Raw genomic sequence first — 15945 nt, forward strand, 5'->3', positions numbered from 1 at the left:
GCCTCAGTGGTAGAGCACTTGCCTAGCATGCACAGGGCCCTGCATTTGATCCCTAGTACTGCAAAAAAATAAAAACCTAATTCAGAACCACACCAGACAGGAAACATCAACATGAGAAAACATGATATAAATAACCAAAGACTAGATGTCAAGGGACATAAACTAGCAGAGGTCCTGTCACCAACCTTCATACAACCTCATTACCCAGTTCCTTTGTAGTAGCCAGACTAGATGAACTATTCTCAATGGGATCCCACGAGGTGTGCACATGGAAAACAGTATGACTACTGTAAGGCAGATCATCACCCCTCTGAGACCCTACTGCACAATCCCCTCCCTCAATCAGCACATTCTACAAGGAGCGTGTACTGCCCTCCAAAGCTAGGCTGAGGCAGGTGAGAACGAACAGCCTCTTAGGAGCCCTAGGGTACGTTACAGCTCTAACACACTAAGACAAGTCAGCAGAACCATGGCAAGACTATAAACCACAGCTTCCCAGGAAACCACCCACCACTACGGTATTATACTCACACCCGAGGAACAGGGGTTGTGGCATCTGAGCTGTCTTCATTTTCTTGCTGAAGAAAAGGAAAATGTTAATAGGTAAATGAACTAAACAATTTCAATGATTTGAGGGCTCTGGTAACCCAACGAGCAAGAGCTGTTATTTCAAAAATCACACCTTACAGAAGGCCTGGTCTTTTGTCTCTAGCCACAGCTGGAACAGTGCAGCTAACTCCTTCTCGTTATCCTGGGACTGACCTGGGGGGAAGGAGAGATAAAAAGCCAAAAAGATCTAAGGTGTTATTCAGAATCCCACCTTCTCCTTACCGGCTCTATGCATGCCAGGGAGACTGTATCAGGCCCTGCAGCAACACACTGCAAATCCACTGGCTGTCTGAACCACCATTCCTGGATGTCACTTAATTAAATCGCTCCCTCAGTAAGTACATTTACTGACTGGCCACTAGTGCTGGAGTCATCTGTGCATTCTGCCTCATGGAGTGTAGCAGCAAGTGAAGAAAAAGCACTTATTAAAACAAATTCTAAAAGTGGTAGGAGTCACAGAGGGAATCCTGACTGCCTGCCTCAGGAAGGTTAGCCCATCTCCTGGCTAGTGGGGGTCTTGGGCACCCTGCACACTGCCAAAGCAGCCAGAAGACTGGAGTAAGGAAAGAGCTTGACTCCACCTTGAGATGAAAGCCCCCCACGTCCTCCTCCCATGTCACAATGTTTGGACCCCTACTGCAGCTCTTCGCATTCCTGCCCACACTAAAAGGCAGCTCCGGATACCACTACCTACACTTGCTTGTGTGAGAACACAGCTAGCTGCACTTCCCGAGAGGTACTAACACCACACTCTCCGGGACGCTTCCCTTCACTCCACCAGCCAACACATACCACCAGTGCCAGTCGAATCCCAGAACCACTACTTTTCTGCTTCTTACCTCAGGACTACCCTCCCCGCTCCACTATGCTTCTGGAAATGCTGCTTCACAACCAATTAATTCCTCCGCAGCCTAATCATCTTCTCCTGACCCTCCTCTATTACTGTTTGGTATGAAATCCAGTTCTCCCTGATCCTGACTCCTGAGGGTGCTGGCTGTTCATTTCCTCACAGCCATATCCTATAGTCAGGAGACAGAGATAAGCTTCTCCTACCCTCTAGAGAGGGCTTCAGATACTGTATTTCTCCCCAGTTCTAGAAAACCAAATAAAATCAAAAACCTGTTCCAAAACAGCCCAGAAAAAAGCACATGCAGTCCATTCACTGCTTAGCAGGGCTTTAGGGAGGTGAGTGGATCAGGGTACGGGATACTCACAGTGGTTAGTCCACTGGTGAGGGTACAGCTAAACGTAATGCTGGGAGGTGAAGACTGGTTAGAGGAGGTGGGTTACTGAGGTATTGCCTGGAAGGGTCTTATCTCCTTCCCTCCTCCTGTGGCCACACCATGACATGTTTCTCCTCTGCCACGCCACCCAGCCTTGGAACCTGCCGACCATGGACTGAAACCCCCACAAACTGTAAGCCAAAATAAAGCTCTCCTCCTTTAACTTGTGAATGTTGGGTATTCTGTCCCAGCAAGAAAGTAACTAAGACCCCAAGATGCAAAAACAACCTAAATGTCCATCAGTGAATGAATGGATAAAGAAAATAAGATGGACTATTACTCACCTTAGAAGAGAGGAAATCCTACCATCTCCAACAATATGGGTGAGCCTCTGTTAAGGCTCCCAGAACAAAGACTGTACAATCTTGTTTATACAAGGCGTCTAAAGTACTCAGATTCCAAGACCATCATTCCAATAATGCACTTCCCAACAGAGTAGTAACTTTACCTCTGCCCTTTGACCTTTACACATTCCCACCTGGCAAAATTCAAACTCATTCTCTATGGTTCCAATTGGGCTGCTGAGGGATCCCTGAGTGAAAAAAAGCACACGAAGAGGCGGAGTACCAGGACAGGTCAATGATAAGCAGCTCACCGTGACAGCTGCATGCCCATCCCAACACTGTCACCAGTCACTCTGCTCTGTATGCTCCTGGGAGGGACTCCCTACCTTCTTCAAACCTCCCTTCTCACCCTCCCACCTCCTACTCCACACTGGATAATCCGCAGACCAAATCTCCCACAGGAGACTAACAAGCCCACTGCTGCGTACCCACCGTTTCTGCACTGCTCCCTGCCATGCAGCGCCAACCCTGGGTGAACGTGATGATGCCTCCCCGCTCCTCTCCTGCATCTTCAACTTCCCATTCCAAACACAGCCCTCCCGACAACACTTACAGTCACCCATTTTGAATGCTTCCTCTCTTGGCCACAGTAATCTTACTATTCGTCCCTCCTCTAGCTAAACTTCTGGAAAGAGCTGTTTAGATTCGCTGGCTCTTTAACCAGTTGTGTGCCAGACACAGTCAAGTGGCACCAGGGAAAAGGAGCCTTGACTAACTGAGCTGCAGACTTCCATGGTGTACGCGAGGGGCAGCAAACTCACCACCTGTCTTTTAGTTTTATAGCGCACAGCCCTACCTGTTCATCTGCCTACTGCCTGTCTGCTCCACATTACAAGGCAGAGTTGAGCACCACTAACAGGAAAAATCTAGTCCACATGGGCTTCAAATACTTGTACCTGATCCTAAAAGAACCAGTGTGCCAACCTGATGCAAGTACTCTCACCGTGACCAGCTCCGGCCACCAGTCAGATGGTCAATGTGCACAGCCAGTATGAGTGACCTGCCTTTCATGCTGTCCTCAGGCATCATCCTTCCGAAAAGGAGTTACTCTTAATTAAAAATCCACGAAGAGCCAAGCATGATAGTGCACACCTATAATCTCAGTTATTCAAGAAGCTGAGGCAGGAGGATCACAAATTCAAGGCCAGGCTGGGCAACCCAGTGAATTTACATCTCAAAATAAAATTTAACGGCCGCTGGGGAAGCAGCTCAATGGTAGAGCACTCAGCTAGCAAGAGTGAAGCCCTTGGGAAAGGGATATAGTCCAGAGGCACAGTGCCTGCCTGGCAAGCCTGAGGTTGTAAGTTCAATTCCTGGTACCAAACAACAACAAAAAAGAATGAGATCCTGGTCTCACACATGCCCTTTACTCCATGTCAACAAAGCTTATCTTTATCTTACTGAACTTTTCAGGAACAATGAAAGCCGGTAACTGCTACCCACTTCTTTGACTCAAAATCATTTGGCTTCGAAGAGCCAACCACCTCTGGGCTTTCCTCCTGTCTCTGCAGTCCCTCCTTGCACATGCGCTGCATTCTGCTGCCTCTCCCATGGAGTTTCTCAAGGCTTAGCTCTCACCCCCTTTTCTCCCACCTGACTCTCTCTCTAGGTGATGGACAGCCTCGACTGTGTCCTTTACTACATACAGTTGGCACTCTGTAGCCACAGGTTCGGTATCTGTTAATTTCAGTATAAAACCAATACTGCTTTCCATCTTATTTTAGACGCATGTTATAACTAACACTCTAAGCAAGGCCTTATAAATTTAAAACAAAAATAAGGACCCTCTTCTTTAAAAATAGCTTATGTGGCACTGTTCAATATCCTCAATAGCAAGTCCCATTTTCAGTAAAGAAAAGTAACTGTATTACAAATCAATCTAAAACCACTGGTGTGATTAATACAAATTCTAACACTATTATAAAATAGCCCTGCAGGCTGCAGCACAGCAGAAAGGCAATTCCACTTCAGCTTAGGGAGCATGTGGGGAGGGTGTGGGATGAAGACTGTACCGAAAAAGATACAAAATGTCTTGAAGAATTCCTCCGCAGAGAAAAGTGAGGTCTAATATTTCCTTTCTTGCCAATCTCCTAGAAGGCACTGACTAGAAGGCAAAAGCAGCTTAGCGAAGGACTAGCTAGTAATGTGAATTACTTACCAAGCAATTTCCACTGCTGGGTTTTCTCTTTGAATTCAACAAATGGAGAGAAACTGGAAGGAACAGCTGCAACAAAGAGATCACATGTACAAGTCACATAGGTCACGGAGTGCTAAGCTCAGAGTAGCCCACAGCTCTAGGCTAGATTCTCAGTATTTCACGGTGTATCAGGAGTGGAGAGACATCAAGGGTAGGAGAGACAGGGCAAAACACAAAGGTACAACAGTCCAAATGAACACGGCTGCCATTTACTGTTAAGAACTAAGCAAAAGAAGAAAACCACAGCAATCTTCCAAAATAAAAACTCTTTACCTCGGCTTTCTCCAGCAAGATACTGTAGGGCAGGCAACACCAACTCAGCCCAGTTGGGAGCCGCAGAAAACCAGCTGTTGAGGGAACTGGCTGGAGATGACTGCCAGTCCAAAATGCGCTCCTCCAGCTGAGGGAGAGGAAAGGCGGGACCCAGTGAGATTTCTTTCCAACATCAGCATCCCGGCAAGCAAGCTGGGTGCATTATCTGGTTTGCTCCAGTCCCAAAGCAAGTCAGCTGTGAAGCCTGGACTCTACAGAGCTGCTTCTAAAGCTAGTGACCATCAAAACTTGTGACAATTTCAAACCTTCGATGTACAAGTGACTTTTTCAAAGCTCTTACCATAGGAAGGCTAGTCTGATTCTCCAGCAGCAAGATCTCTAACAGAAGAGAAAAAAAACTAGAAGATATCTCATTGATTCCAAGGCAAGGCTTGAGGTCTTCTAGGGGCCTGTGGGGGGAAGAAAACACAAGAACAACTAAAAAGACGAAGAACACATTGTAGGTTAGTTCAAGGCCTCTGAGGCGTACAGTCACAAGAAAGGGGTACACAACACATTTTCCTACCTGGTCCCTGGCAGCACTGGCAGGTTCAACACACTCACAGCCAGCTCACACAGCCCCAGGAACTGACAACCCTGCACGGACCCACCCACCCCTGCAATCTCTGCTGCTCACTTACTCTTCCTTTATAGCAGGTATTGCTAGTGGAGACGGGGCCTGCGAGAGAGATGGAACCCCTTCAGTACTGCTCAGAGGCTCAGCCAAATCCTCCGCCTCAGATTTGATCAGCTTTATTTTCTTCTTCTTCCTTTCCTCTTTTTCCTTTGCTTTTTTTTTAAGGACAGCCAAGTCATATAAGGCTGGGAAGTAGAAAAAAACACAAGTCACAAAACTACATTTTCTAGTCAGGAGGTAAGGGGTCTTACTTGCATACAATTTCCCAAAGCCCACCAAATACAGAAACGTCTCATAATAAGACATATAGATTTTTTTTTTTTAATTTTGAAATAGGGTTTTGCTGTGTAATACAGGTTGGCCTTGAACTTTGGGCAATTCTTCTGCCTCAGCCCCGTGTGCTAGGATTAAAGGTATGCACCACCACACCTGGCCAGACATACAGATATTTTCACCTAACTCAATAAGTGATTTACAGTTCCAGTTTAACATCTAATGATGTTACAATCATTAGGCTGCACTAACTTTAAATTAATAAAGGCACTAAAAAAACAAAGGTGATCAGCATGGAGACTAAGGTTTCACCTACTTTAGCTAGATGGAGGCAGCCTCATAACATTTAACAGCAGAGTGAAGGCTACTTAGACATGACCAACCGTCTTTCTGTTTACCTGCTAGAGAGCCCTTCTTGCCAGCATTTACTCGGGTCATGATGTCACTGAGGGTCAGGTCCCCTGTCAAAAGGTCCGGGTGATCCTAGATGTGAGAGTCAGAGACTTGGTTATGGAGGCCAAAAGGAGCAGACTAATGATGACTGCCAAATTACCTAACAGATATGCCTGCCAGGTACTCCTGAGGAAGCTTGCTGAATTACAAAACTGCAGAAATAAGACTACTGTTCATCATCATGGTCCACAGGAGAACCCAGTTCAAGCCCCTGCTGTATGGCGTTTACACTTCACACAGCTCTTCGGCATTCCTTATCTCACAGGCTCTTCAGGCTAATTCTGTTCTATTTTACAAAGTCTAAGAATCAAAGAAGTTAAAAGAACTGTGCAATACTGTACAGACTAGAAAAGATGGAGAAAACTCAGCTCAGTCCCACTGTGGGACTCTCCCCACCTTGCTGTTCTGCCTTGGATGGAGTGCCCTTTCTCCACTCTACTCTCTGGCTTGGGGGCACCTCAATTCAGTTGTGTGGGATAAAAGAACAAGTACAAAGAGGGAAGAGCACAGGGTCAATTCTTGGTCCTTGCATTTACTAGTAACAGAACTACGGGCAAGCTCCTTCAGCTCTCTGAGCACCGCTAACAAAGAAACCACAATGCACTCATACACCAACAAGTGGCACAGAAAAGACTGAACCAGACACTGTTGAGCAGGCCTTATAAATCCCATGCATTTCTTGGCTTCTATCTTTAATGCTAACTAGCCTGTGTCACTCCTGACCCTAACAATAATAACAAGAAACCTTAAGTGAGGTGGGGATAACTAGTACCTCACCCAGGATAGCCAAGAAACAGACATGACATTCAATCCATGAGTGGCCACACCCATCCCAATCTTACTGGTTGATGTTTTCGCTTCTCATGGTGCTTCTTTAACATTATCTTCAGGTCATTGTCCCCAAGTTCTATTTTATCTGAGAGAAAATGAACCAAACCACATGGACTAGGTCATTCACTGCAGGGATGCTCTACTTTAAATCTTCTTGGTCACTTGTGACATTCTTACGCAAGATACTCTTGAGTTTCCCTTCCAAGTCCTGGGTACTAAAAGCACCAAAAATCTTCAGTCATGGGGTCAGGACTTCCACTTTTGTATACACCAATAAATTACTCAGTTACTCAGCTGGTCTGAATACACAGTGCAGTTTGCTGACACTGTCCTTTCATTCCTATTCCAAATACAAATTATTTTTCCAGTATCACCAGCATTCTAAGGAACTGCTATGGCACTAGTTATCCCCTATGTTCTATTACTTAATTCTCCCCTAGATTGCTATTTTAAGATTCTGCTCTTTAGTGTAAAATATCAGCTGATCAGCTCCTAAGGGTAATTTTCAAAATAAACAGACAACCTCCACAATGGGAAAAAATTTCTGGTAACTACTCATCAGACAAAGGACTAATATCTACAATATATAAAGAACTCAAAAAAATTAGACCTTCTCAAACTTAAAGACCTAATCAAAAAATGGGCATCTGGCTGGGCATCATGGTGTACACCTGTAATCCCAGCACTTGGAAAGCTGAGAAAGGAGGATCACTGAGAGTTTGAGGCCAGCTTGAGCTACACAGTGAGTTCATGATCACCCTAAACTACATAGTGAGACCCTGTCTTTAAAAAAACAAAAAGCGGTGGGGGGGCATCTGAAATGAACAGACACATCTCAGATGAAGAAGTACAAATGGCAAATAAATACACAAAAAATATTCAACATCACTGGCCACTTGAGAAATACAAATTAAAACAACCCTAAGATTCCAGAACTCCAGCAAGAATGGCTATCTTGAAGAAGTCAAATAACAAATGCTGGAGAGGCTGTGGGGAAAAAAGAAGGCACAATACGTATGAAGAGTCCACACTGCAGGTACAATCAGTACCTCAAAAAACTAAAAATAGAAATTCCACTGACTCAGCTATTCTATGTACCTTCCTGAAAGAGTAAAGATATCATATTACAGTGATACCTGCATACCTATATTCAGAGCAGCACAATTCATTATAGCTAAATCCTGGAAGCAGCCTTATGGCCATCAACAGATAAATGGATAAGGAACACAATGGATTACTACTCTGCCATAAAAAAGGATACACTTGAGTCATGTGTAGGGAAATGGATGTTCCATGAGACCAAGTGAGGTAAATCAAACACTAGCTTAAATATCACATAGTTTCTCTTACATAAGAAACCCAATATACAAATAAGTCCAAAATAAATGATAGGTAACAGGAAGTAAGGACATACTGCTTTCTCAAATACAAAAGGGAACAAGAGGTGAACAGAGGGAAGAGGGGGGAAACAGATGAAAAAAGAATTAAAATGTGTTATGTACATGTACCGGGCCCCAGGAGAATACAATTATCATGTACTGTAAACATTTACTAATTAAAAAAAAGGAAGAAGGCAGGCCCGTCTGTAGATGTAAAACCATGGAATGGTACAAAAACTCCAAATCACCTAAGTCTAAAGAACACTGCTTTGCTTCTGGCAGGTGAAAATCTAGTCCCTGCCTCCCTCTAAGAGAGCTCTCACTTCTTCACCACAGCTTCCCAGGACGGTGCAGCATGAGCTGGGTTCTCACCTGCAGTTTTCATATCCGTGGTAGAAAGTGTGGGCACCACCCTCAGGGGCACCGCAGGGCTAGGAGAACGTGCTGGAGAGCTCGGAAGCCATGAGCTGAGATCTTCAAAAGAAAATTTTTCTTGTAAATCCAACGTGGCTGTGGACTCCAATAGGGGAGATTGGGTAAGTGGCCATTTAGGTTCAACAGGGCTAAGTCAACAACATGGAGGCCAGGGTTCCACAATCCTTTCTGACCCTTCCCCAGACGGGCTGGAGCACACATAGGTCACTTAAACGGCTCTTCCAGGAAGAGAGACTTCAACAGAGTGATGGGGTCGCATTGCAGCAGGCCAACAGTCACTACTACTCTCCTGTAAGGAGAAAAGCAGTTCTCTCAAGTGGTACAATGGGACCAGAGGCCTACTGTGGAGAGATCCTGCCCTGCATCTAACTCAAGTGCTGCATGAGCACAGGGATAACTAGGACATGGAGTCAGTCCCACCTAACGCAATGTCTCGGGAACTCAAAGATCCACAGCTAACAAGTCCCACTCTCCACCCCCAGACAAGACAACTCAGACGCTACTTGGGCAAGTGGCTACCTCTGGCTCCAATAACCCAGTTGCCCCAAGGACCCAAGGACACTCACCCTCTTCATCAGATGACAGAGCTGTGTCACCACACTCCTCCTTCACTTCCCTCAAGACCTTCAAGTAGCGCTGCTGGGTCCGCCACTCCCGCTCCTCAGGGCTTCGGGATGGTGAAGGGCGTTTCTGTCGGAAGGGAAGGGCTGGGCCACTCCTGCGGGCCATCTCCAGCAGATCCTAGGAAAGTCAGAGGAGGGTCCGTGTCATCCCCAAAGCTTGCTCTGGAAAGCTGTACACTGCAGGTCTACACTTTTTCCTCTTCAATACTAAACAAACTCAGCTCCCTCCCTTCCAATCACAAAGAAAGCAGCAGATATATGACTATGTGCAAATAAAAAGGGCCTATACTGTTTACAGATTAAGCATATTTTATCCAAAAATATGAAATCTGAAATGCTCTAAAATCCCGAACTTATGAGTACAGTTGAATCCCCAACTTACAAACAAGTTCCACTCCAGAAGAACATTCGTAAGTTAGACTCATTCCTAAGTCTGACAAAATGAGTTTTATACACTTTTGACACAAAGAAAAGCATAAGAAACCTAAAAGACACACAAAAATACTGTAAATAAACTATTTTTACTTTTACAGTTACCTCAAAGTGTTGGTAAAGTACAACTGTAAATAAACTATTGTCTCTCAGTTATTTTCACCTGTTTCCATGGTAACTGCTCTGTGCTCCCCAGCAGCCCCCTCCACATCACCACTGCATTTCCTCCTGCTTCCGGACATCCTGGGCTCTGACTGAGCACCGTACCACTGTACACAACTGCACTGTGCAATAAGCACACAGCAGCACAACTGTGACAAGGTCCAGCAAACACGTAAGTTGCTCCTGTTATTTATTATACGTCAAAGTTCATAACTCAAATGTTTGTAAGTCGTGGATTTATGATACCCACATACCACCACAGTCAAATTCCATACTTGACTACACGTTAGCAAGTAGAAGTCAAAATATAAACGTACTAAACGTGTATAAAACTGCCGTTAGGCTGTGTATATAAGATGCAAGTAAAATACAAACAAATTTTGTTTACACTTGGGTCCCATCCCCAGGATATCTTACCATGTGTAGCCAATATTCCCAAATCTGAAAAAAATCAGAAATCTGAAACACTTCTGGTTCCAAGCATTTCAGATAAGGACTACTTAACCTGTATTACATGGTGAAAATCAGTATCTGAATGATGAATTGCTCCAAAGGGAATACATACTCTACTAGACAACCAAGTACTGTATTTCTCTACTGAAGCTTTAAGAACTCAGAACACTCTGCTTCTAAGAATTATCAGGCTGGAAAAAACCCAGAGGCCACTGAGCTTTATGTTCCACAACATCACAGGACTCAGAGGCCTGTGCACACCTGAACATCAGTTCAGAGCATCCTAGTTTTCCTCAATAACCTCTAACAGATTTCCAATCCATCTGTTTTTCTCGGTAAGATCTGTGAGGATAAGTTTTTTGTGGTTTTTTTGTTTGCTTATTGTGCTAGGGATAGAACTTGGGGCCTTGTACATGCTAGACTTTTAGGAAGCACTTTCTTTTTCTGTTTTAACACCTCTGAAATCAGAGTACATTTTTTTTGGTTGTTCTTTTTGAGACAGGTCTCACTATGGAGTTCAGGCTGGCCTTGAGCTCACTTTGTAGCCCAAGCTGGTCTCGAACTCATAACAATCCTCCTGCCTCAGCCTCCTGAGTGTTGGGATTACAGGCGTGTGCCACACCAGGCCAGAGTACATTTTAAAATGGATCATAAAACACAAAGACATAGTTTAATTAGCAGCATGTTTATCTTAGTAGTATCTTTTATGTCTTGCATCTACTATTTGAAGTCATGACACCCGGGAGTTCACTGGCCACGTTTTATACCCAGTTCCCAGCATTACTTACACTCCGGGAAGCAAGAATATGCTTCAGAAGCCGATGGAAATACTGCTGCTGCGAGCTGAGGTATCTTTTGTACTGTGACTTGAAGCATAGCTGCCGGTATTTGACCACCTCAGGATTAAAGTATCCATCTTAAAAAAAGAGGTACAGCTGATATATGTCTGTTAACCAATACTTAATATTTAAGGTATAGTTGTAGCACAAAACGAAATAGAAAAGTGAATATAAGAATCAGGAAATAGAACCAAAAGTAAAAAACGCTTAAAACAATGATAGTTCAAGTAAGGCTAAAAACTGTAATAACCATGTTAAAACTAGAACTGAAATACCACACTAATCAGAATAAAATATACACAAATTTCTGCCTCATTCCTTGTCCGTGTCCTCACCAGGCTACCATACTGCTTGGGGGAAGCATGCTACCCTTACACAACCCTTCTAAATGCAAGGAGTTTTCCCTTTCCCTCACTCTGCTCCATAAGCAGGTAGACAGGGTACTCCCAGCAGAGGCCCCAGCTTAGGTGAAACAGATCTTTACCAGCCACAAGGAGAATTCCTATTTAATAATCCATTAAAAGAGAAAATGCATGCCTGTAGTCCCAGCTAGGCTGAGACAAGAGGATGACCTGGGCCCAGGAGTTCAGGGCCAGCCTGGGCAACACAGCAAGACCCTGTCTCTTAAAACTTCTCTTTAAGAGCAAAAAAAGTGGAGCTAGGGTATGGCTCAATGGTATAGCACTTGCACAGTATGCAAGAGGCCTTGGGTTCAACCCCCATCGCCACAAAAGAGGAGAGGGTCTGATTTTAAATCCTGAAATGAGAAATTTGAAATTATAGTCTTGCTTGCTCCAGTCTCAAGCAACTGTCAAGTTGGCCAGTTTAACCCAACTCAAGATGTTCTAGTTTTTCAGGCCATCATGCCAGAACGTCACCCAGAAATGGGGAGGTACAGCTTCTTCTGTTCCTCTCCATAGGCCAGAGGGCAGGCTGTGACTTAAGAACAGTCCCAAATCACTCTGCAATGCCTGAAGTAATAGTTCATTTGAGCTAGAATCACCAATGGAAGCAAAACTACTGTGTAAGCAGGGCTTTAAAGAAACAAGTTAGTAAATATTAAAACAGAAACACTAAATCTACTGGAAGAGAAAATACACAGAAATCTTTAAGACATAGGGGTAGGCAGAGAGTTCATGAACAAAAACCAAACTGCATGGGAAATACTTCAAAGACTCCATAACTGGGATCTCATCTTATTAAAAAGTTCTTGCACATCAAAAGAAATCAGCAACAGAGTAAAAAGAAAACCCACAAATTGGGACAAAATTTTAGCTCACTGCACCTCAAAGGACTTCTATCTAGAACATAAAAAGAAATCAGGCCCCCAAAATTCAAAGACACAATCCAAAAATGGGCATCTGGGGTGAATACTATACACTTCTCATATGAAGAAATACAAATGACAAACAAACACATGAAAAATGTTCAACATCATTGGTCATTAAAGATATACAAATTAAAACAACACTGAGATTCCATATCACCCTAGAAGGAACGGCTATCATCAAGAAATCAACCAATAACAAATACCGGAGGGGCTGTGAGGGAAAAGGAACCCTTTTCCACTGTTGGTGAGAGTGTAGAATGGTAAAATCACTGTGGAAATCAATGTGGAGATTCCTCACAAAACTAGAAGGAGAGGTCCCACTTAACCCAGCTACTCATCTTGTTTTGAAATTGTGCATCATTTTTACTGTTTTTTTATTCTTTAAAATAAATAATATGTGAAAAAAGATTAGTACATGACCCCAAAGTATCTCCCCACAGATTTCTTTTTAAAAATAAAGGAATACAGGCACCTTTGCAATCAAAAGTGTGGCAAACATCACTTAACAAAGCGCTCACACATGGCATTACCAGTAATGGAAAACTGACACCATGCGCCTCCCAAGGTGACGCAGCCGGAAGGGTACTTCCCAGACAGCATCCTTGCCAAAAGCACTGAATACAAATCTAATTATGGAGCAAGAAGAAGACAAATTCCCAGAAAGCAGGACATTTTAAAGGTCAAGTATCTTGGGCTCTGCAAAAATGCCACTGTCTAGAAATTAAAAGGCCCGGGATCCTCAATTCACAAAGCTAGAGACTTAAGACTCCAACAATGCATAAAACCTTAGCAGACCCTGGATTTAAATAGCAACTTACAAAGGACATTTCAGGAACAATTAAGAAAATTTCAACATGGAATGTTCTATGATATTATTTGTTCAGTGTTAAATTTCTTGGCCCAGATAACCGAAATATATGTATGTGGGAGAATTCTTCGGTAAAAGATATACATGCTCAAAGGCTTGGTGCTGAAAGATCATCTTTTCTGTAGGGGAAAAAAAGTTAATGGCAAGCTGGGTTTTTTTAATTTTAGACTTCTCATTAAGAGCACTTTTGGGAATGCTGGGACTGTTTTATTTCTTGGGTCTGGGTGGTGGTTATACAGATGAGTTTATAGTAGATATTTTCTATTTCTGTCAATAAAATTTTATTTAAAAAGTAATAGTGTAGGCAGCAAGGAATTACCCAAAAGCATTCTGGGTTGGCTTAGCTTTCTGTACATGAGAATGAATAAAATAAAACAAAGAAAGGCACATCCATGTCAGAGAATGTGTCCCCACTCTCCACCCTATAAAAAACAGAAGTAGAGCTACAGACCTCGGAAAAGCTTCTGGGCGATGTGCAGAGGGTTTCCAAAACGGAAGTTCTCCCCGCTGAATAGGGCTAGGATGAGCTCATTCTGCTGCTCCGTGCTGTCTGAGGGAAACTGAGGCAGAAACTGCTGGAGATGCTTACGCTGAGAGTCACTCAGTACTTCCTGCCATGTGGAGAGGCTGACAACATCGAAGAATATCTCAGGCTAGGAGAATTTAGGGAAAAAGTGAACAGAAAAGTAAGTGTTTAAGTTTTCGTGTGTGTGCATAGGAAGATACATAGATATTAACAGAAAGCTTACCTCTTATCCCTTGTAATTATACAGTAGAATGGTTTTCAGGAATTCACATTTACAGTGCAACCATCATTCCATACAAGATTTTTTTTTTTTGGTGTCAGGAATCAAACTTGGGACTTTGCACTTACCAGGCAAGCGCTGTACTGCTAAGCTATTACCCCGGTCCCATCCAAGATTTTTAAATGACTAAAATTTACAATGATCTTTACTCAATTCTCAAACTTAGAAATTATAAAGATAACATGTAAACCACAATCTTGCATCCACAGTAAATAATAATCCAGAGGAAAATTATCTCAGTAAAAAGAATCCCATTTGGGAAACATCTGTCAACAAGAGTATGAGGGTAAACATCTGAAGTCACCTCAAACTGAGAAGCAAGAAAAGATGAACACAGGGAGAGAAGCTGAGCAGAAGTCACTGCTGAAAGTGAGGGCAGCAGGATGAAGTTCAAGTTTCACTCACTGCTACACACTGGCTACACATGTGCCGAGTACTCTCAGCTAGACTGCCACACTTGCTGCGAGGAGCAAGGGGAACAAACACACCATTTTCATGCAGTATAGAAGTGAGAACACGTACAGCAGCACACAGAGTCGGGAAGGCCCAGTAGAGGGAACACCTAAGAAAAACCAACAAGATGAGAAAAGGAAAACAATGATAGGGAAGGGAGTTAAGAAATTCACAGAGCAAAACCATAAAAACAAGGAAAGGACAGTAGGGACCACTGGAGGAATGGACAGAAGATGGAGAAGCCCAATGCTACTTGTGTCATTATCTTAGGCAGGGAATACATGTTTTCCCTTGTTTTTTGTTTTGTCTGTGTGTATCTCTGCTGCTGAGTTTGTTTTTGGGGTTGGGGGCAAGGAGGGGGATTGAGATGACTATCGCACCATATTGCCCAGGCTGGTCTTGAACTCATGAGCTCCCACTTAAGCCTACTGAGTAGCTGAAAATACAGGCATGGACTGAAATGTCTGGCTCACAAGCATGCTTTATTGTTGCTTAAAGTCTCTATACAGTCTGCCCAAAAAATATATACGCACTTCACCAGTTCGCCATACTAACATCTGGAAGCTAATGGCCACCCATCTGAGCATCTCTTCTAATTGTAGAGGCTATGTGCAACTTGTATTAATCTCATGCTGTCACAATTAATTTAGAATTAAAATATTTATACAAGTTTTTCTTTTGCTGATGTATACATTTTTCGGCAGAATATATATGCATTTCATATGCTCTTTTTATGTGTAATATAACTGGAAAAACTTCAAGCAATGACTGGCTAGAGAAACGACAGAGAGGGAGAGGTGTAAGAGACAGAAGACAGCAAGGAGAAGCACTGGACTCCTTGTAAACTGTTAAACAACTATTAACTTAATCCTAAGGACAAAGGAAAGCCATGTGAAGGGTTTACGCAGGAAACGACCAGAAATCCAACTAGCATCTGTGCACAAATGTATCAAAAGCAACTCACACTCAAAATCCAAGGGCCTCCCCTACAAACCTATATTTGCACTGCATTTTATTTCCAGCATGTAACTCAGTTTCTGGCATGGAGTAGACACTTAATTTATTTAAAGTGCTCACTAAATGAACTACATACAGAGGTTTTCTGGTAAGAGTATTAGAAGAAAAGATGTACAAGACTGGGCAACATGGCTAGACCTCATTTAAAAAAAAAAAAGATGGGAGATGGGGATTTAGCTCAGCGGCACAGTGCCTGCCTGGCAAGTGCA

General features: G+C 43.3%; 1 protein-coding gene across 5 annotated transcripts in view; it reads right to left on the reverse strand.

Annotated features, from left to right (window-relative positions):
• The window catches only part of Nfrkb (nuclear factor related to kappaB binding protein), a 31842-nt gene that overhangs the window by 12379 nt on the left and 3518 nt on the right, over window positions 1-15945 (reverse strand). For 4 of the 5 annotated variants that reach the window (XM_013511175.1, XM_013511176.1, XM_013511177.1 and 1 more), the window contains exons 3-14: window positions 13912-14113; window positions 11212-11339; window positions 9320-9494; window positions 8691-8828; window positions 6951-7024; window positions 6054-6138; window positions 5387-5567; window positions 5047-5155; window positions 4707-4833; window positions 4395-4460; window positions 683-762; window positions 532-578 (exon numbers count right to left, since the gene is read on the reverse strand). In XM_013511175.1, coding sequence (XP_013366629.1) covers window positions 532-578; window positions 683-762; window positions 4395-4460; window positions 4707-4833; window positions 5047-5155; window positions 5387-5567; window positions 6054-6138; window positions 6951-7024; window positions 8691-8828; window positions 9320-9494; window positions 11212-11339; window positions 13912-14113 — 1412 coding nt within the window. The remainder of the gene's footprint in view (window positions 1-531; window positions 579-682; window positions 763-4394; window positions 4461-4706; window positions 4834-5046; window positions 5156-5386; window positions 5568-6053; window positions 6139-6950; window positions 7025-8690; window positions 8829-9319; window positions 9495-11211; window positions 11340-13911; window positions 14114-15945) is intronic. The other variant, XM_005378553.2, reaches the window with a different exon arrangement.

The sequence above is a fragment of the Chinchilla lanigera genome, unplaced genomic scaffold, assembly GCF_000276665.1.
Source record: "Chinchilla lanigera isolate Chin_1 unplaced genomic scaffold, ChiLan1.0 scaffold00011, whole genome shotgun sequence".
Lineage (NCBI taxonomy): Eukaryota > Metazoa > Chordata > Mammalia > Rodentia > Chinchillidae > Chinchilla > Chinchilla lanigera.